This window comes from Rana temporaria, chromosome 2, assembly GCF_905171775.1.
Source record: "Rana temporaria chromosome 2, aRanTem1.1, whole genome shotgun sequence".
Lineage (NCBI taxonomy): Eukaryota > Metazoa > Chordata > Amphibia > Anura > Ranidae > Rana > Rana temporaria.
This window is the reverse complement of record NC_053490.1, coordinates 130,962,568-130,983,847: the sequence shown is the minus strand read 5'-3', so window position 1 is coordinate 130,983,847 and position 21,280 is coordinate 130,962,568. Positions and strand designations below refer to the sequence as shown.

General features: G+C 42.6%; 1 protein-coding gene across 6 annotated transcripts in view; it reads right to left on the bottom strand.

The window, feature by feature from the left end:
* The window catches only part of STAT2 (signal transducer and activator of transcription 2), a 126,487-nt gene that overhangs the window by 88,101 nt on the left and 17,106 nt on the right, over window positions 1–21,280 (bottom strand). For 4 of the 6 annotated variants that reach the window (XM_040341048.1, XM_040341050.1, XM_040341051.1 and 1 more), the window contains 4 exons: window positions 19,305–19,449; window positions 13,570–13,665; window positions 3,940–4,032; window positions 407–485 (listed from right to left, as the gene is read on the bottom strand). In XM_040341048.1, coding sequence (XP_040196982.1) covers window positions 407–485; window positions 3,940–4,032; window positions 13,570–13,665; window positions 19,305–19,449 — 413 coding nt within the window. The remainder of the gene's footprint in view (window positions 1–406; window positions 486–3,939; window positions 4,033–13,569; window positions 13,666–19,304; window positions 19,450–21,280) is intronic. The other 2 variants (XM_040341054.1, XM_040341053.1) reach the window with 1 other exon arrangement.

Below are 21,280 nucleotides of genomic sequence, written 5' to 3'. Positions count from 1 at the left end.
TCCCGGAATGAGGGTAGGCGCTAGCTGTCCTCGTGCATAATGCAGAACTGTGTACTGGTTCTGCATTGAACCTGATGACATCAGGAATATGCAACCAGTTGAGCAAAAAAGGAGGAGGTGCTTTGAGGGACAGGTCATATAGAGAGGAAGAAAGCCTATGGGAGCAGGTAATAAGCTAAATATTTCTCCATTGTCATCATCCTGTAGTCAAAACGAGCATTTAACCCATGTCGTGTAGGGAGGGCATAGTAAACGTTAATAGACGTCCACACTGGTTCTTTAAAATTAGAAACAAGAAGTGATTGCAGCTGAATACATCAATGCTTTACATTTTGTAAACAATCTTTGTCACTTTCATAAAAATATATTTGTTTTATCGCAAAAAAAAAAGAAAAATTATACTCACTTTCTGTCTGGAACGTTTTCCATCTGAAGTCAAAAATTTCTTGCTGCTCTTCTAGAAATTTAACTTCCTGATCTACAGACTGCAAACACACAGATCAAAGAAAGCAAATATTTAGAGAACATTAGCAAAAATCCTTACAAAAAAAAAATTGTATTTTCCTCAAAATCTGATTCACAAGAAAAATGATGGTGAAAAACCTGGCCCATCCACTCTGGCAACACACAACTGGCATCATAGAAATGGACCGATAATGAGATGCAAATGGTGTGGGGGGCTGGGGCCTGTTTTTGACCAAAAAGCTATTCTATCTTCAGTAGAACAGATTCTGCTTTGGAGCCCGTCCTGCCTTTTTTTTTTCCTGATGTAAAGCGCTGTGCAAACTGTTGGTGCTATATAAATCCTGTATAATAATAATAATAATAATATTGTGTCTTCAATACAGGTGTGTTACAGTGGAGCACTGGAGTGCAACTTATAATGAATGACAACACAGCACACCAATAGTGATAAGATGTGAAGCCAGACTTAAGCCTAGGACACACCACTAGTTTTTCATTTCATTTAAACCAGCGGGTTGAACGACAGAAAACTGACAGCTCAGATCGGAGCCGCTGTACTAACAATGCAATGTTAGTACATAGATCTCCCCTGCTGTGCTGTTGTGTTCTGATAGGGGGACTGCCCCCCACCCCCTGCCAGAACACACTGGTCTGCGCTCTTAGCATCCCACAAAGTGCTCAGCGCCAATGCCAAATAAACTGTATGCTTGTTCAGCACAGAAGTAATAAGATGCTTGGGGGGCAACCCTCCTGGGTACTCTGGCAGCAAGGTTTAGCCTCTCCACCTCAACTCACCTCTCCTGAGTCTCATACAGCCCTCCTGGATACGTGTGTGCCTCCAATATTAGAAAAGAGGGGGAACCCACAAAATGCAGTACTGTTGTTTATTAAAATACATTTATACAGACTTCATTAAACTCACATGAACCACTTGCAAAAAGATTGTAAGACAATTAGTTGCAGTGAAGCTACCAGCAATACTGGAGACTAGTCCTTTGCCCTCTCCTTGCTTTTTTGTGTTTATGACTTCTGAAAATCTGAAAAAGCGACCCAACACCAGACACCCTCACTAAGCCCCAACAGATTTTTTTGTAAGACCCCTTTGCAGGCGCTTTAACGTTAAAAGTAGCGCCTGCAAAGCACCCTGAAACAGCCGCTGCTGTCTCTCCAGTGTGAAAGTCCCGAGGGCTTTCACACTGGAGCAGTGCGCTAGCAGGACGGTAAAAAAAAAAAAGTCCTGCTAGCAGCATCTTTGGAGCGGTGTGTATACCGCTCCTGCATATTATAATAAATGGGCAACGCGGCCATACCGCCGGAAAAGCGCTGCTGCAGCAGCACTTTGCAGTGGTTTTAACCCTTTCTCGGCCGCTAGCGGGGGTTAAAAGCTCCCCACTAGCGGCTGAATACCCCCGGATATACAACGTTCAAGCGCCGCTAAAAATAGTTGCGTTTTACCGCCAACGCCCCAGTGTGAAAGGGGCCTTAAGGTGAACTAACACTTAATTTTTGGGGTATACTTTTGGGTTTTTAGGTTAGCGAAACACTTTAAATGTGTGTTTTCAAGAGTAATAGAGAAAAACAACAACAATACTGTGTACACTGGGTTTTCAGTTCCAAAAGCTTAAAACACAGATTTTAGAAACAAGTTGATGCACAAATTAATTATAAGGCCAATAATTAACATTTAAAAAGTCATTTATAACTTAATGCTGAAGTTTAATCTACTTACATCAACATGCTAATGACGTTTTGAATAAAACCTTTCCATTTACAAAACAGAACGTATTTTAGACTCGGTGACATCCTCACTTGGTTCTTCTCTCTGCAATGCAGGAAATTAATAGAGGGGCTCGTAGGGCACTGTACATGGCTTCCTGAAAACATCCCAGCACCATGCCATACTCCCCTTAAGGACCCTCAGCACTGATGGAAGCAGTGGGCTAGCCTTTTGCAAACATTAAGGCTGCTTTCACATTGCAGCGCTTTACCGTCGTTTTTGCGGAGGGTTAAAAACCGCCCGAAAAGCGCCACTGGAGAAGCGCTTGACGGCCCTGCCCATTCATTTCAATTGGCAGGAGTGGCGCTCCAAAGATGCATCTTGCAGGAGTGAACGTCCTGCCAGCACAGCGCCCCCGTGTGAAAGCACTCAGTCTTTCACACTGAGACTGCAGGGGAGACGTTTTTTAGGCACCATTTTTAGCCTAAAAGCGCCAGAAAAACGCCTCAGTGTGAAAGGGGTCTAAAATTCAAATTTTGAGGAGGAGGAGTTCCTAGGCAGGCTGCATTTGCATGCAGTCTGCCCTATGTAATGCCTACATTTGATCCTGAGCCTTCGATTAAAAGAACCGAAATCCAATTAATGAAAGGGGTGATGCTAGATGGCCTTCATTCAATAAATGAGGCAGGCGCTATCTAACTTTCTGCACACTGTGACAAGGTAAAGAGAGATCCCTGTACAACTGGGCAAGACTGAAGGTAAGGCTGGTTCAGCTTTAAAGCGGAGCTCCACCCTAAATCGAACATAATCTCAATAGTAATAATGCTCATAAACAATGCTTAATTCGATATTTTCATATAAAAAAGTTTTACAGTACCTTATAAGCAAGATAGGCTTCCGGTCTGCAGCCCTCGGGTTTCCGTCGGGTTTTCCATTGTTTCCTGTCCCACGCTGCGTCTTCTGGGAGCTTACATTCGGCCCTGTTAGAGGAAACATCGCGCGTCACTTCATGCTGCACGAAGTCGCGCGATGTTTCCTCTATGTAAAACAAGGAAGGAGGGCGGTGCAGTGTCATATTCTACAGCGGGCGTTTGATCTACATTACAAGACAGATACCGAGCGGTGCATGCTGGGATTACAGCATCACCGCATCCAGGAAGTCTCTGCTGGTGGGATTCATAATGCCCACAGTGAAGATGGCAACGGCTGACGATACATGATATAAGTGTTTATTACAGACAGCATCAGATCGGAACGGACCTTGAACACATGAAACGTGAGTTTTATTAAGCCTCAACATTAACTGTTCAACTACCCCCCCAAAAAAAAAACGTTTTGGCATGGGAGATCCGCTTTAAGTATATATATTTAGCATTAGCAGCATTTAGGCACTTTCCTGATCACAGTGCCATGCACCATGGTGCGGTTTTAACTTAAAATTTCCTCTCTCTTTAGAATCCAGTAAATGCCAGAGGACAACATGATGTAAATGCCAGTTTAACATTAAAATGGTTTAGTGTTCAAAAGGAGAAGTGAACAAAATGGTGATCAGTAGAATGCATGTGGGAAACAAGTAAAGGCTAAATATGACCGAATTGTCAAAACCTATGACCTTGATAGTGCAGCCCATTGTACAGCACTCAAACGGCAAAGATATTTGCAGGAATGACTGGTTATACATGAAGCTACTGTATATGCTTAGAATTTGTGAGCAATACATGGTAACAATTGCACCCAAAAGAATTAAGGTGACTCACCTGGATTCGTTCTTTTACTTTACTAACTCGTTGCTCAATTTCATATTGCTGTCCTATCTCCATTGGTACTTGCGACTGTTGCTCATTTTGGTTCTGTAATGAGGACCACAAAGACCATCAGTTTCAACGTGTTGCTCCAAGATCTTTTTAACCTACTATAGTAACTGTAATAAGGCTTATGTACATTCACATTCAGAAACAGATGGTCACACACTGTAAATATTAAATACATTCACCATTTGGTACACTGTAAAGAAATTCTCCCATGAAAGCTTGTCATTGTTTATTTAAAAACTGCTGTCAGTTTGAGGTTTTCAAGACTGAAAACACAACAGTGCTATGAATGTGAAAGCAGGCTGCCTCCAGGTGAGCCTGCTCTTAGTTTATCCCATAGTTGGGAACTCAGTTTTGCGGTAGGGACCATAATTTGCAGAGGTGCCTTGACGCGGCAATGTGACTACATGTATTAACAAATGTATGCAACAAAAATCAGGATTTTTTTTTACTTCCCTGTAAAATCATTCCTTGGAATTTAGTACAGGACACATAGTCTTAGATGACTGGGTTATATGCATCTACCTTCAGGTGATTGGGAACTGGCAAACAAAGCTGTAGGAACCACCATATATAACGATTTCAAAAATTCTTAGTTTTAGCAAATAATGAGAGGATATACAGAGGGAAGGGTCCAGTGGTAGGCTGCATCTAAAAAGGCACTGGTAGGCTGCATTTAACATGCACTGGCAAGGCTGCATCCGACAGGCACTGGCAAGACTGCATCCGACAGGCACTGGCAAGGCTGCATCCGACAGGCACTGGCAAGGCTGCATCCGACAGGCACTGGCAAGGCTGCATCCGACAGGCACTGGCAAGGCTGCATCCGACAGGCACTGGCAAGGCTGCATCCGACAGGCACTGGCAAGGCTGCATCCAACAGGCACTGGCAAGGCTGCATCCGACAGGCACTGGCAAGCAGGGCCGGCCTTAGGTTTTCAGGCGCCCTGTGTGAGGTAATAATCCTGTGGCCCCCCCCCCCCATCTTCGCCCCCTCGTCCCCTGGTCACGTAAACATACACAAAGAGGAAAAAAATATTTGTAAAAAATAATTTGTTTTAATTTAACTTTACATTACACAGCACCCTGCATCTCTGGACCCCTTTTCATTACACAGCACCCTGCATCTCTGGACCCCTTTTCATTACACAGCACCCTGCATCTCTGGACCCCTTTTCATTACACAGCACCCTGAACCTCTTTACATTACACAGAACCCTGCAGCTCTGGACCTCCTGCATGTTACACAGACCCCCCTTCAATGCAGACCCCCCTTCAGTGTATCCACCCCTTCAATGAAGACCCGCCATTCAGTGTAGCCCCCCCCCCCCGTTCAGTGCAGCCCCCTCGTTCAGTGCAGCCCCCCTGTTCAGTGTAGCCCCCCCCCCCGTTCAGTGCAGCCCCCCTTCAGTGTAGCCCCCCCATTCAGTGCAACCCCCCTTCAGTAACTCAGATCAGCGCGGTGGCACATACACAGCAGGTCCCCTCCCCCTGTGCGACATCCGGGATCACACAGACAGGCAGCCCGTGGCCGCAAGAGGAGGGGATGGTAGGTGCCGCGGTGTCACCCTGCACACCCCCTCCCCCTCGCCACTGTAGCTAGCTCGCCTCTCCCTGCCTGTGCCGCTGCCTAAACCCACGGTACTGCCACCGCGGGTGTAATACAACCGCCACCCCCCTTAGTACTCCTCTGGATGGCCGCACGGTGCCCCTGTTGCCCATGGCGCCCTGTGCGGCCGCACAGCTCGCACACCCCAAAGGCCGGCCCTGCTGGCAAGGCTGCATCCGATAGGCACTGGCAAGGCTGCATTAATCTCTTGCATCATGTGTGCAGTCTCTTACCATCTCCTGTATCATGTCTGCTAGAGGTGCACCGAATGGAAATTTTTCTAATACTATTAGCAATGTGTTTAGGTTTAAGTAAGAGATTGCATACATGATACAAGAGAAGGTTAGAGACTGAGGACATGATACAAGAGATGGTCAGAGACTGCATTTTTCTTGAGCTTTTCTTGCACTAAAAGGTGCCAATATGAAACATAAGCTACTCTGCTCTCCCATCACTAGAGGAGGGGCGGGTCTTCCGGATTTCGAGCGGTATCACACAGCAGTGGTCTGTTCGAGGATTTTGGAATGGTTCCCTCGACCACTGAGCAAAGTAGCCACTTCGATCGAACAGGATTTATCTCCCATAGACCTTCGGGCCCTCCTTTGGGGCCATGAGGGAACACACAAAGCTCTCGCAGGTCTGTCACCCTTGACCAGGGACGCTCTGGTAGTATGGTACCGACGGAGGGCGGCCTTTGCCCTGACCACTGACCCGAGTCCATTGACCCCCATGTTCGACAACCCCGCACTCCCAGAGGGCAAGCTTGCCCATATGCTCAATGGCTATAGGAGGGACCAGTGGCCCACCGCCCGACAGTTCGTCAATGCAGGCACGGGCTCTTTTGTGGCTGACGAGTCCTCTTCCCTACCGAGGGTGACTTGGCTTACGCGTATACATTTGACCACTTATTGTAGGCAACTTTATGACTCGAGACAGATACATACGCCCCCGACGGAATTTGAACAGTTATGCTTACTCCCAGAAACCCCACGTCATACCCTCTCCCTATTATATAAAATGATCTTAGATCACATGAGTACTTCTCTTCCCAAATTCACTGCAGCTTGGTCGAGGGAGCTGGGGACTGACATCAGCGAGGCAGCCTGGCAGAAAGCCTTTCACTACACACATAAATCCTCTATCTCAAGTTATGTTCGAGAAAAGAACTACAAAGTGATATCACGGTGGTATAGAGTACCGTCTGCCCTTAGGATCATGTTTCCCTCGGCATCTGACTCATGCTGGAGATGCAACTCGGCTACCGGTACGTATATCCATATATGGTGGGACTGTGAAGCTATCCGTCCATTTTGGACCCAGATATTTCAGATCTATTCAAATATGTATGGTAAACCCCTCTCTCCCTCCCCTGCAGTTGCCCTGCTGTCCATCCTTCCGGGGACCTTTAAATTCCAGAAACACACTCTCCTTAGATTCTGTCTCAGTACGTGTAGGCAACTGATCTCCAGGCATTGGAAATCCCCCTCACCCCCGTCCCTAGCGGAATGGGTTAATGAAATGAACGGAGTCATGTTGATGGAAGAACTCCAAGCTAAGGCCCTAGAAAAACACGCCAAGTTCTCCTTTACGTGGGGAATATGGAGGCATTACTCTTCCTCAGATGCATTTAAGACACTACTTTCACCTGACTCGAGCTCTTTTCCGCCCTGATAGGCCTAAGAGGACCTAAATAAGTGATACAGGTCCAGAGCCCGGGGAGATCGGGCGCACCACCCACACCCCCCCTCTCCCCCATTGCCCCCCCACCCTCATCCTTCCTACCCCCCCTCTCTCTCTCTTTTCCCTTCTCTGGTCTCTCTATCTGACTTTTTACTTCCTTATCTTTCTTGTTAATCATTTTGCCTTCCACCAATATGCTAGGTCGGGCCAAGGTTATCGATTATCTTCCTATTGTTTTAGTTTAGCCCCCTTGGCTTTCACCTTGCAGATCTGGAGATATGGTCCTCCCGCTACCTTCCTTATGATAGCACCCCTGACGTGTATAAGTTATCCTCTTGCTTTCTCCTGGCCTAGGACGCAGCAGGTTCCCATTGGGGCACCCGGTCTGGGGTAGGCAACAGCGGAATACATAGGGATAAACGACAGGGCTGTTTGTGTAAATGTTTCTCAGGAATTGCGAGGGGGCCCATGTTATGTTATAATTAATGTTGTGGAATGTGTCTGTCTATTACAGGGTGAATCGGCCCACCCAATGTTGGGTAACCGTTTTCTTTGATTTCTGTCAAAAAATTTCTAATAAAACTTTTATTGAACCTAAAAGGTGCCAATAATGGCCAACAATAAAGATTCATATTAATTTAAATGTATGATATTAATTAAAAAGTCGAAATATAATTATATATGAAAATGTAAATATCGTTTAAAAACTGTCCTTTTCAGTTTCAGTTTTCGGCTAACTGAACCCTGCATTTTCGGTACCAAAATTTCCATTCGGTGCATCCCTACTAACAACAAATATCAGTTCTGTGTGGTGTTGACCTTTAGAAAATAGTAATGTAGTGGCTATCTGTATATAATCAGATTATCAAAACAATTTTAATTATATATAAATTCCTGTTTCCCCTGACCTTTGGCTCTGCTACTGCCAGCATCGACGTCATGACGTCGCAGCCAGTCACTGGCGGGTGCGAGTCTGACCATCGGCGGCTGTCCATGCGGCTCCCCCTCAGACTCAGTCAAGTCCGCGCTCTGTGGGGGCTGGGCGCCATCCAACCCCTCGAGCAAGCTGCTGATTTCATCACCCGACGGCGGGACTCGCTTATGCCAGCAGTTAAGGTAAGTGGTGGTCTGTGACTGACTGTCACAGACCACCAGTCCCCTAGTGCAATTGAATTTTATTATTAATGTGCCCCGCGCCTCTGCCTTTTTAAATGCTATGTCATGCTATATCATGTACCATTTTTTTAAATATAATGAATGAATGCCTCGTTATTAATCCACCAGTCCTCATACCTCACCTAGTGCAGTACACACAGACATCTAAGATCTGTTATATATTGTATATGATGATATCATTAATTAATTATATAAAGATGTCTGGCAATACACAGACATCTATATTATATGATACAAGATGTGACGTCTGTGTATTGCACTAGGTGAGGTATGAGGCAATCGAATTAAAAGGGACAAATAAATAATGTCACACATATTATATACAACATATTGCATAATGAGGCACTGAATCTGTATATGAAGATGTGCTGAGTGAGGTCTGATATCAATTATATGTATCAGTTCAGTGCAGAATGCCTCAGTCAGTGCAATGGCCAACTTTATATTATCAGCCTTCCTAGGTCAGTGACCGTGCCTTGCGTCACACTCAGTGCAATCTGCATCTTTAAGATCAGTACCTCATACCTCACTCAGCACATTTTCATATACTGATTCAGTGCCTCATGCAATGTGTGACATTATGTGTGTCCCTTTTTAATTTGACTGCACCAATGTCAGGTCAGTCCATTATACTGTACTTGGGTAAATAAATGTGAAACGCTTTTTGTAATGCATTCTTGCTAAATCTATGCCTCGCTCCCCACTGAGTGCAACATTAAATTTTTACTTACTGCAGCCTTGCTAGGTGCCAGTGCCTCATACCTCACTCAGGTCAATGTACATAATTATATCCTGCATCAGTGCCAGGTCAGTGCCTAGCGCCTCATTCAGTGCAACATGCAACTTTATATTTTGCACCAACAACAGGTCAGCACCTCGTGCCTCAATAGATGCAATGTAGAAGTGTATATAAAGCTTTCCTAGGTCAGTGCCTTGAGCCTTACTGCATATAATGGACAACTCAACTTTAAATGCAGCAAAAGCAAGTCAGTGCCTCGTACCTCACTGAGTGCAGCTTCAACTAATCTGCACCAGCCAAGGTGCTGCCTACTCTAAATGTAAGCACCTAATGCCCAGGCATGTCCAGATTCCAGGGATTTTGTTTAGGGTTTACTACACTTGATATTTAGTTCTACAGTTTTGCTTTTAATTTTTTTTCCAGATTTCACTCTGTCTTTCTGTTATCACTGTGCTACCCAGGAAAGGTCAATCATGTCAGTGGTGTGGAAATATTTCACAATTTCAGAAAAAGACATACAATTTGCAGTCTGCAATATTTGCTCAGCAGAAATTTCAAGAGGAGGTGCAGTGGCAAGGCACTTTTCCACAACAGGATGGATATATCATCTGAAAACACGTCATCCAGATCAGCATGCAGAATACAGCCAAACAACAAAACTTAAAACCCCAACTAGCACAACACCATCTATTGCCACAGCATTTGAAAGAGTTAAGAAATTTGCCCACGATAGTGCCAAAGCACAAGACATTACAGAAAAACTTATGGAATTTATTGCCTTAGATGATCAGCCATTTTCTGTTGTGGAGGACATTGGATTTCGCAGGCTTATTGAACATATTGAGCCACGTTACACACTGCCAAGCAGACGCTATCTTGCTGAAACCTGTCTACCGAAAATGTTTGACCGTGTTGCAAAACACATTCATGAGCTGATGTCCACAGACATCCCAGCTATAAGTTTTACTACAGACATTTGGAGCGCAGACGTGTGTCCAACTAGCCTGCTTAGTTTAACAGCGCAGTGGATAGACACCGATTTTAATCTGAAAAATATCTTGCTTCACGCACAAAAGTTTGTTGGGTCACACACTGCAGCAGCAATATCAGAAGCAATAGATACCATGCTTGAAACTTGGCACATTGAAAAGTCTAAAGTTCATCTGATTGCTCAGGATAATGCACGGAACATGGCAAAAGCAATGGAGAATAGTGGACTCCAGAGTATACCATGCATGGCGCACACGCTGCAGTTAGCTGTGAATGAGGGAGTGCTGAGTCAGCGCAGCATATCAGAAATAACAGCAACAGGGAGGAAAATTGGAGGTCCCTTTAAGCATTCAGTACTTGCTTATTCCAGATTACAAGCTGTGCAATTACAGTTTGGAATGCCAACCAAACGACTGCAGCAAGATGTAGCCACGCACTGGAACAGCACATACTACATGTTGGAAAGTCGAATTCAACAAAAGAGAGTCTTAGCTGCATACATGTCCGATCACGAACTGCCAGTAACATTGAGTTCACATCAGTGGATGCTAATAGAAAATATGGTTTCTATTCTTGCTCCATTTGAACAGTTAACTAAGGAAATAAGTTCAAGTAATGCAACTGTTGCTGAAGTTATTCCTTTGATTGCAGCACTGAAGCGTCTGCTAGCAAGAGAGGCGCAAACTGATGATGGTGTAAAAACAGCTAAAAAAACCTTATTGCAGGCTGTTAACACACGATTTGAAGACATTGAGTGCAACGCTCTGTACTGCATCGCAACAGTACTAGATCCCAGATTTAAAGATCACTATTTTGATGTGGAGAAAATGCAGCGTGCAATGGAAATGATAAAGGCACAGTTGGAGGTGATGGAAACATCTGGTGAAGCAGAGCCGACATGCAGCACAGAGGTGCCAGGGAAACGGTCTCGTATAAGTGACAAGGAGCACACTCCCTCAATTTCTGACATGGTTGATGAAATCCTACAGGAAAGAACCCCAATCCACAGCAGTCCCACATCAAGTGCAGCTACGCAACAGCTGGAGATTTATCTATCCGAACAACCTATTTCCAGAAGTAGCAATCCCCTTGACTACTGGCGCATGAACAAGAACCGATTTCCATTGCTTGCACTGATGGCACGCAGATATTTATCTGCCCCAAGCACCAGCACAGAGAGTGAGAGACTGTTCAGTGCAGCATCCCACATTCTTGATTAGAAGAGAAACCGACTCTCTTCGCAGAAAGTTGAACAACTTTTGTTCTTGAAGAGAAATATGTCACTTTTACTGAAGTAAAAAAAAAAAAAAAAAACGCATTCCAATTTGCTTAAAATCATGTAGCCATGTTACTTAAGGCTACATGTGGTGGTACTGTTTACACTTTTATGTTGAATTTAGTTCTTTTATTAGTACTTTTGCACTATAATGTTTTCTTAAAGAGGAGTTCCACCTAAAAATGGACCTCCGCTTAACCCACTCCTTGTCCCCTTACATGCCACATTTGGCATGTAATTTTTTGGGGGGGGAGTGGGGGCTTCAGAAGGGGAATTCCTGTCCCACTTCCTCCTTCCGCCGAGGGGCTGGAAAGGCGATAAGCTTAATCGCCTTTTCACAGCCCCTCCCTGTAGGCGAGCGCCTGTCCAATCGAACGGCGCCTCGCCGCTCGCGCATGCGCAGTGGGTGCCCGGCCGTAAAGCCGAAAGCTGTCACTGCCGGGTGCCCACACTAAGAATGAAGAGGGGGGGGCGAGGAGCGGAGCCCGGCCAGCGCATCGCTGGAGCCGTGGAGCAGGTAAGTGTCAGTTTATTAAAAGCCAGCAGCTACACTTTTTGTAGCTGCTGACTTTTAATAAACTTAAAAAAAAGGTGGAAAACCCCTTTAAACTAGTTAACTTCATGAGACAGCTGTCTAATTTTTCAAACACAATTAAACCACTTTTTTTTGGGCTTGTACTTACCAGCCACTGGTCTTTTCCCCCACATCTTAGTCACATTCCAAGGAAATAGGAATGCAAAAAGGCAGCATCCCCCTGATACAAGAAGATTACCCTCTGATGGTTCTTCTTATGCACACTTTTGGGATTCCAATTTCCCTTAAATGCGACCAAGATGAAAGTGGACCCAGTGGTTGGTAAATATAAGCAAAAAAATAAAGGATTTGTTAAACTACTGAATGAGACAATTGTTTCAGTTGGTGTTTTGAAGGGATGCATGTCCCTTTAAAGTGGAATAAACACAATGGTATTTTTGCCCATTTACACTGAAACAAATTTAAGTCCAGAGCTGCTGTTTGAGTTTATTACTGGATTTGTTGTTCCTGTTTTGCAACAATAAGTTTTATATATTAATATATACTATTTGTGTCCAATTTTTAATTAAAAGTTTGGATTTTATTATATTGACTTGGAGCTTTTCAATTCTGGTTATTTTAAATCAATGAAGCTAATAAAAATGTCTCATGTAATACATACAATTATTTAAAAAAAATTGAAATAGGTGAAAAAAATAAGAAAAGTCATTTTCGGTTTCGGACTGAATTTTTTTTTTTATTCGGTTTCGTTTCGGTTCTGAAATTTCCATTTCGGTGCACCCCTAATATATATATATATATATATATATATATATATATATATATATATATATATATATATATATATATATATATATATAAACACAGAAGTACAATTTCTATTTGCAATCAGCACAAATTGATCTCTACGTTTAGTGGTTTCTCTTTGTATGCCACTGTCTTTTTCTAAAAACAGCAAATGTTGGGTCTGAAATAAATGCAAAACTTGGGGAAAAAACAGCACTGTTGCCTACAGAAATTCTCATCCTATTTTTAAAGAAAAATACCTCGTACACACGACCAGTTTTCCCGTCGGGAAAACTGCCATGACAGCTTTTGGCCGGGAAAACTGGCCATGTGTATGCTCCATCACGGTTTTCCCGGCAGGAAAACCGCCGGGAAAAATTAGGACATGTTTTATTTTTCCTGACGGGATTTCTGGCAGTTTTCCTATAGGAAACACTGCGATGGAGCATACACACGGCCGGGATTCCCAGCCAAAGCTCTCATGGCAGTTTTCCTGCCAGAAAAAGCAGCCGTGTGTAGTGGGAAAAAGCTGCCGAGCAGGTTCTCGATTTTCCTGGAGATTGTGTGTACGGGGCAAAACAGGTTAAAACTGGATTAACTGGTTGTGGTGGACAAAGATGTACAATAACAATTCTCTGCCAAATAAGCTTAGTTTTGTAGAGTGAAAAGATGGGTCATATATCATGACAGCACTACAGATCATATCTTTAAAAATACCTATTCCACTTTTCTGGCTACCAAGAAAATGCAGTAATCCTGAGTTTTTCTACAATATTTAAACAAACCTCCATTTCTTGGGCTTCTAAGAGAATATTTTTCTCCAGCTGCAGAATATTACGGATCTGTTCTGCGAGATGATGTGGCGTTTCCTGGTATCGTTGCTGCAATTAAATAGGAAAAAATAGTTGATTATTTAAAGTGGAGTTCCACCCATAAATATAACATTACATCAGTAGTTTTAAAAAAATGTCATTAGTCCTTTAAGAATTTTTTTTTTTTTTTGATGCCTTCAAAGTGTTGTTGCTAGGCAGAATAGTTAATCTTCCCTCTTCCTGCACCTAGGTGCTTAAGCTTCCTAACCTACACCGCACAGACTCCTGGGAATGTAGTGGGTGTAACTTTCCAGGAGTCTGTGCACTCCCCAGTCTCGAAGAATCATGTGACTTGGACAGTACAGGTGCTGAAACCTGATCTGAAACCTATTACACGGCTTGTGCAGCACTGAGCATGTGCGAGATCTGCAAGGCTGAAATCCAGGAAGTCATACAGTCTGGCTTCATGATGCCCACACTTAAGATGGCCCCAGTCAATTTCTATTTTATAAAGTGTCTAAATGCTGTAACAACCTAACAAAACGGACCTTAGTTTACAGACTAACTTTACTAGAATACATTAAAGCTTGTGTATTACAGGGGTATTTATATTTAAAAAGTGAAATTGTGGCCGGAACTCTGCTTTAAACTCATCGATTTAAGGTGTATCCAAAGCCATTTTTTCATGATGGGTAGATTTACTCTCTTTATTTGTCCTGGTGACCATTATCAAATGAGGCATTAAATTCTAAATTCTGAGCATTGTCAACATAAATCGAACAAACGTTCTTAAAATGTTTTTTTTTTTTTTTTAAGGAAGACATTGGTGCATGGCCAGCATATACCCTGTTTCTCCGAAAATAAGCCCTACCCCAAAAATAAGACCTAGCGTGAGTTTCTGGGATGGCTGCAATATAAGCCCTACCCCAAAAATAAGCCCTAGTTAAAGTCCTTGTAAAAACATGTAATCCGTTCTGTAAAAAGATTATATAATGTGCAGTGTGTCTCCCTTTTGTAACTTTATTGTGGAAAATACCTTATTTACAGCACTGCTGAGTGCTCACTTGACCCGCCGGAGCTCTTCTCCTTTTCTCCCGGCTGATGTCAGCTGTTTTTTTTTTTTAAATAAAACTTTATTAAGCCCCTACCCACTGCAGTACTTAGAGTGGGGCTGACGTCATTGGGTATCTTGGCCCCTCCCTCTGCAGTATTTGGAGTAGGAAAGAAGAGCTCCAGCGGGTCACGTAAGCGGCACTGTAAATAAGGTATTTTCCACAACAATGTTACACAAGGAGACACACTGCACATGATATTATCTTTTTAAAGAACGGATTACATCATTTTATGAGGTCTTTAAACAAAGGTTTATTTTTGGGATTACAGAATTTCACAATGCTGACTCCAGAGCTGACAGGGGGAGAAACTTTTTTGTACATACCATAAATAAATAAGACATCCCCTGAAAATAAGCCCTAGTGTGTTTTTTGTAGCCAGAATTAATATAAGACCCGGTCTTATTTTCGGGGAAACACGGTAATATATTACAGGTCTGTTTGAAAAACAGTCTAACTTTTTTTCTTTAAATAAAAAATGTTGTCACCCTCTAATAGTATATACAGTATATCTGTTCTGTCAGCTATTCTAAGAGTGGATTAAAGATTTTGCTCCCTATCCATTTAGTTGATTATTTATATTTACCAATTCATAGGGATATTTAAAAATAAATAGTCTTTTTTTTAAACTTTACATATTAACTAAATTATACACCACATTTTTTTTAAGGTTATTAACAGATTAATCGAAACAATAATCGGGCAACTAATCGATTATGAAAATAATCGTTAGTTGCAGCCCTAATGCTCACCAAACACAACATTAGCAGAAGGTGCCCAAAGAGTGGCGTTAAAGAGCTGAAAACCCGCAGTTTCGTGTTTGTTGGCCGACAATTATTTGCTGTTTGTATTCAAGACAAGTTCACATTCAATGCCCTTTGGCCAAAAGTCTGAGGCTCTGTCCGCGGAAAATCCGAACGCGTGTACGAGGCCTTAGACAGGGTCAATCTCTATGCCTATAGCATCCAGTTACTATTTTTTATTTTTTTCACAAAGCTTAGAAAATGAAACTATAATGCCGCGTACACACGACCGTTTTTAATGTCATGGAAAAAACATTTTTTTCAACGTTATTCTTGTCAAGCTTGCCCTGAATACACACAATCGTGAAAATAAAATGCTCGAGCAAAGTGCGGTGACGTACAACACGTACAACGACACTCTAAAGGGGAAGTTCCATTTGATTGGCGACACCCTTTGGGCTGATTATGCAAATTTGCCTTCTTATAACCTGCTTCTGAGCATGCGTGTTTTTTCCCCTGTCGTTAAAGCCTACACACGACCGTTTTTCACGACGAGAAAAAATAGAGCATGTTCTAAATTTTTAATGGCCATTTTTCATGTCGAGAAAAATGCTCTGGAGCCTACACATGGACCAATTTAAAAAACTGCATTTTTCTCGTCATGAAAAACGGTCGTGTGTACGCGGCATAAGAGCTGATTAGCTGAGCTACATTTGAGAGGAGGTTAAAACAAATTTTCTGTGACACTTTTTTTTCTTTTTAATTGATTAACATCAGTGAGATTTCACTTTACACATACATACATACAGTGAGGAAAATAAGTATTTGAACACCCTGCTATTTTGCAAGTTCTCCCACTTGGAAATCATGGAGGGGTCTGAAATTGTTATCGTAGGTGCATGTCCACTGTGAGAGACATAATCAAAAAAAAATAATCCAGAAATCACAATGTATGATTTTTTTAACTATTTATTTGTATGATACAGCTGCAAATAAGTATTTGAACACCTGAGAAAATCAATGTTAATTTTTGGTACAGTAGCCTTTGTTTGCAATTACAGAGGTCAAACGTTTCTTGTAGTTTTTCACCAGGTTTGCACACACTGGAGGAGGGATTTTGGCCCACTCCTCCACACAGATCTTCTCTAGATCAGTCAGGTTTCTGGGCTGTTGCTGAGAAACACGGAGTTTGAGCTCCCTCCAAAGATTCTCTATTGGGTTTAGGTCTGGAGACTGGCTAGGCCACGCCAGAACCTTGATATGCTTCTTACAGAGCCACTCCTTGGTTATCCTGGCTGTGTGCTTCGGGTCATTGTCATGTTGGAAGACCCAGCCTCGACCCATCTTCAAAGCTCTAACTGAGGGAAGGAGGTTGTTGCCCAAAATCTCGCAATACATGGCCCCGGTCATCCTCTCCTTAATACAGTGCAGTCGCCCTGTCCCATGTGCAGAAAAACACCCCCAAAGCATGATGCTACCACCCCCATGCTTCACAGTAGGGATGGTGTTCTTGGGATCGTACTCATCATTCTTCTTCCTCCAAACACGGTTAGTGGAATTATGACCAAAAAGTTCTATTTTGGTCTCATCTGACCACATGACTTTCTCCCATGACTCCTCTGGATCATCCAAATGGTCATTGGCAAACTTAAGACGGGCCTTGACATGTGCTGATTTAAGCAGGGGAACCTTCCGTGCCATGCATGATTTCAAACCATGACGTCTTAGTGTATTACCAACAGTAACCTTGGAAACGGTGGTCCCAGCTCTTTTCAGGTCATTGACCAGCTCCTCCCGTGTAGTCCTGGGCTGATTTCTCACCTTTCTTAGGATCATTGAGACCCCACGAGGTGAGATTTTGCATGGAGCCCCAGTCCGAGGGAGATTGACAGTCATGTTTAGCTTCTTCCATTTTCTAATGATTGCTCCAACAGTGGACCTTTTTTCACCAAGCTGCTTGGCAATTTCCCAGTAGCCCTTTCCAGCCTTGTGGAGGTGTACAATTTTGTCTCTAGTGTCTTTGGACAGCTCTTTGGTCTTGGCCATGTTAGTAGTTGGATTCTTACTGATTGTATGGGGTGGACAGGTGTCACTCTTTATGCAGCTAATGACCTCAAACAGGTGCATCTAATTTAGGATAATAAATGGAGTGGAGGTGGACATTTTAAAGGCAGACTAACAGGTCTTTGAGGGTCAGAATTCTAGCTGATAGACAGGTGTTCAAATACTTATTTGCAGCTGTATCATACAAATAAATAGTTAAAAAATCATAAATTGTGATTTCTGGAATTTTTTTTTTTGGATTATTTTTCTCACAGTGGACATGCACCTACGATGACAATTTCAGACCCCTCCATGATTTCCAAGTGGGAGAACTTGCAAAATAGCAGGGTGTTCAAATACTTATTTTCCTCACTGTACATACATTACATTTTTAAATGTATTTTCACATTTGTCAAACACAGCAGCAATGACCAGAGCAAAAAGTCAGACCGATGGAAGAGAAAAGTTGGAAGTTACTACTTTGCCTCTTATTTGTAAAGTGCTAATTCAGCAATTTTTTTTGTTTACATCTGAAAGAGTTAGAGCCGGTTCACACTGGGGCGACTTGGGATCCGACTTGAAGTCGCCTCAAGTCGTCCCAAGTTGCGCTGTCGAGAAAAACAATGCAAGTGAATGGGAGCGGTGTTAATACACACGACTCGAGTCGCTCCGACTTCAAAAGAAGTTCCTGTCCTACTTCAATCCGACTTGTAGGCGATTTGTACCCATTGATTTCAATGGAAGTCGCCTCCAAGTCTGATCCTGTCTTAACTGAAGCGACTTTCCAGGAAGATAACATACATTTCTCAGGCAAACCTCTCCCTCCCTCCCCTAGAGCTGATTGTTGTTTGATTGGCCACTGGAAAGTCTTCTGTCCTGGAGACGACTTCAAGTCGTGTTGTAAATCGCCCCAGATCGCCCTGTGGTTCATGCTCAAATTGTGTCGGAGTCGCCTCTGAAAGTCGCGATGGAAGTCGTGTCGCCCTAGTGTGAACCGACTCTTAATATTTCGGCTATGTTTTTATTTCTGTTGTTGACCCAGTTTCTTAGTTTGGTTTCATATATATGTGAATTGGATGCGGGGGTTTCACCGCATCCAATTCACATAACAGGCAAGTGTGACCGGCTCTCAATGGAGCCGGTTCACACATGTCCAGGGTGGCCACGTTCCGGATTGAAAAAAGGACCGGTACGTGTTTGGGTACAGTCCAGGTGCAAATTTAGGCATAAATTCGGACCTGAATCGAAGCTGAACCAGTGTACAGGAACAGACCAGAACCCAGGCACAAACCTGCAGCCACACGTGTGTGAACTCTGCCTTAGATTTGCCTTTACTTCCTGTCCCTGTGACTCTTGCTGAAAATGTGTGTGGTTGTTAACAGGACAGGAAGGCAGGGACAACAATAAAAAACACTGTCAGACATGATATCCCTTTCACACTCTACTAAAAGATGCATTTTTATCCACACTGAAAAACTTTCCCATCACTTCCTGTTTAGACAGGAAGTGCAGAGAAAACTCCCCAACAGTGACACAGACAGCAATAAAAACCTGAGAGAAACTCTAATCCCTCCCTGCTCTATCTGAAATGAAATAAAATGTTTTGGATCAAGTTGAAACTCAAGTTCAGTAACCCATAGCAACCAATCCAAATTCACTTTGCTAAAGTCAAATCATTTAAAAAAATATTTGCTTGGTTCCTATGGGTAATTGCAGTGGCGGCATAACATAGAAATAGAAAATCTACATTGAATAAGCCCTTTATGCCTGTGTGTTTATATATCACAGCTTACAGAGCTCCAATGGCTACCTGTATATCATACTTGAATTTGCGCAGATTGTGCACTTGCAGCAATTCCTGCCTCTGGGAAAAATGATTATACTGCAAGTCTAGATGCTCCAAGAGATTCTGGAAGTGGACACTGGCCAACGACGGATCTCTTGCTGCCAGCTTCCTGAAAATGAAATAGAATGAGACAAACATTCTCAGTCAAACCTCTTGCAGAAACGGCCTACTCCTTTATAAGTCCCTATTGGAAGCTGCCCAGGGGTATGCAAAATATGAAAAATGTACTGACCTTTGAAAACAAAACACATTTTCCTTCTACTTCACAATTATGTGCCACTTTGTGTTACAGGTCTATCACATAAAATCCCAATAAAATACATTTATGTTTTTGGTTGTAACATGACAAAGTGGAAAATTTCAAGGGGTATGACTACCCTTTCAAGGCACCGTATATTCTTCACTCCTAGCAACTGAATGGAGCAGTGGAAAGAAAAGGAGACTTGAGTATGTGTTGCAGGAAGGCAATAAAGCAAAACGTTTGCTTTAAAAGATGTATTCTAGCTATGGTAATAGCAACATAGTTACGTTGGTCCAGCTTGGAGCACACTACTGTGAAAAAGTTTTAGGCAGGTGTGAATTTTTTGTAACTTAACCACTTGAGCTCCAGAGAGTTTTACCCCCTTCATGACCGGGGCAATTTTGCTATACAGCACTGTGCTACTTTTACTGGCAACTGCACAGTCATGCAATACTGTATACAAATTACATTTTTATAATTTATTTTTACACTAATTGAGCCTTCTTTTGGTATTTGATCACCACTGGGTTTTTATTTTCTATTTTCTGTTATAAACATGTCCAATAAAATCTAATTTCTTCATATATTTCGGCCAAAATGTATTCTGCTACATGTCTTTGGAGAAAAAAAATCCTAATAAGTGTACATTAACTGGTTTGTGTGAAAGTTATAGCATCTACAAACTATGGGATATATATTTGAAAATTGATCAATTCTGATTTACTGACAGCCTAATCTCATTTCCTGATGTGCTAAAATGCCAGGACAAATTATTTTCCAAAAATTCTGTCTTCTTTTTGAAAGGAAGACAGTCTGAGGTATTTAGTAAGGCATGGCGAGTTTTTTGAAGTTGTATTTTTTTTTGGCACAATTTTGTTGAAAATTAAGAAATTGAATACATTTGTTTTTCACCACTTCGTTTTTTTTTTTTTTTACATACTGTCACCAGTGTACAGTACAGTGTATTAGTATGAGGCCTCGTACACACGACCAAGGAAAAGACACATCATTTTTCTCGACGAGTTCCTTGTTAGGCTTTGCGTACACACGGTCAAAACCAAAACTCCTCATTCTCAAACGCGGTGACGTACAACACATACAACTGCAGGGGAAGTTCGATTCCACTGGCACAACCCTGGGGGCTGCTTTTGCGAATCTCATGTTACTGCGTGTTATGTAAAAGTTTGGTAAGAGACGATTTGCACTTTTCAGTCTGTTACAACTTGAAGAATGTCTCCATTACAAACCCTACTTTTACCGAAGGTGCGCTCCCGTCTCATAGTTTATCCTGAGCATGCGCAGGTTTCTAAGCATACACATGAACGTGTTTCTCGGCGTAAACCAGCCCGAAGAGCAACACGACCAGGAAATTGAGACTCCCGTCGAGGAAAAAAGAGAACTTGTTTTTCCTCGTCGAGTTCCTCGACAGTTTCCTCGATGAAAAACAGACACACGACCGGTTTCCTCGGCAAAAAAGCTCTCCCACCAAGTTTCTTGATGGATTCTATCAAGGAAAATGGTCGTGTGTACGAGGCCTGACTGTTGTGTTGGTGATCAGGGACACTGACTGGTGACAGTACCTTAAAAAATAAAATAATTGTTGTTCAATTTTTTTTAAACTTTTTTTTTCTCTTTCATAGGAGTACTTCAGTGTCCCCCTAATAACACTGGGAGGGTAATCAGCCAAGAGGCCCATGGT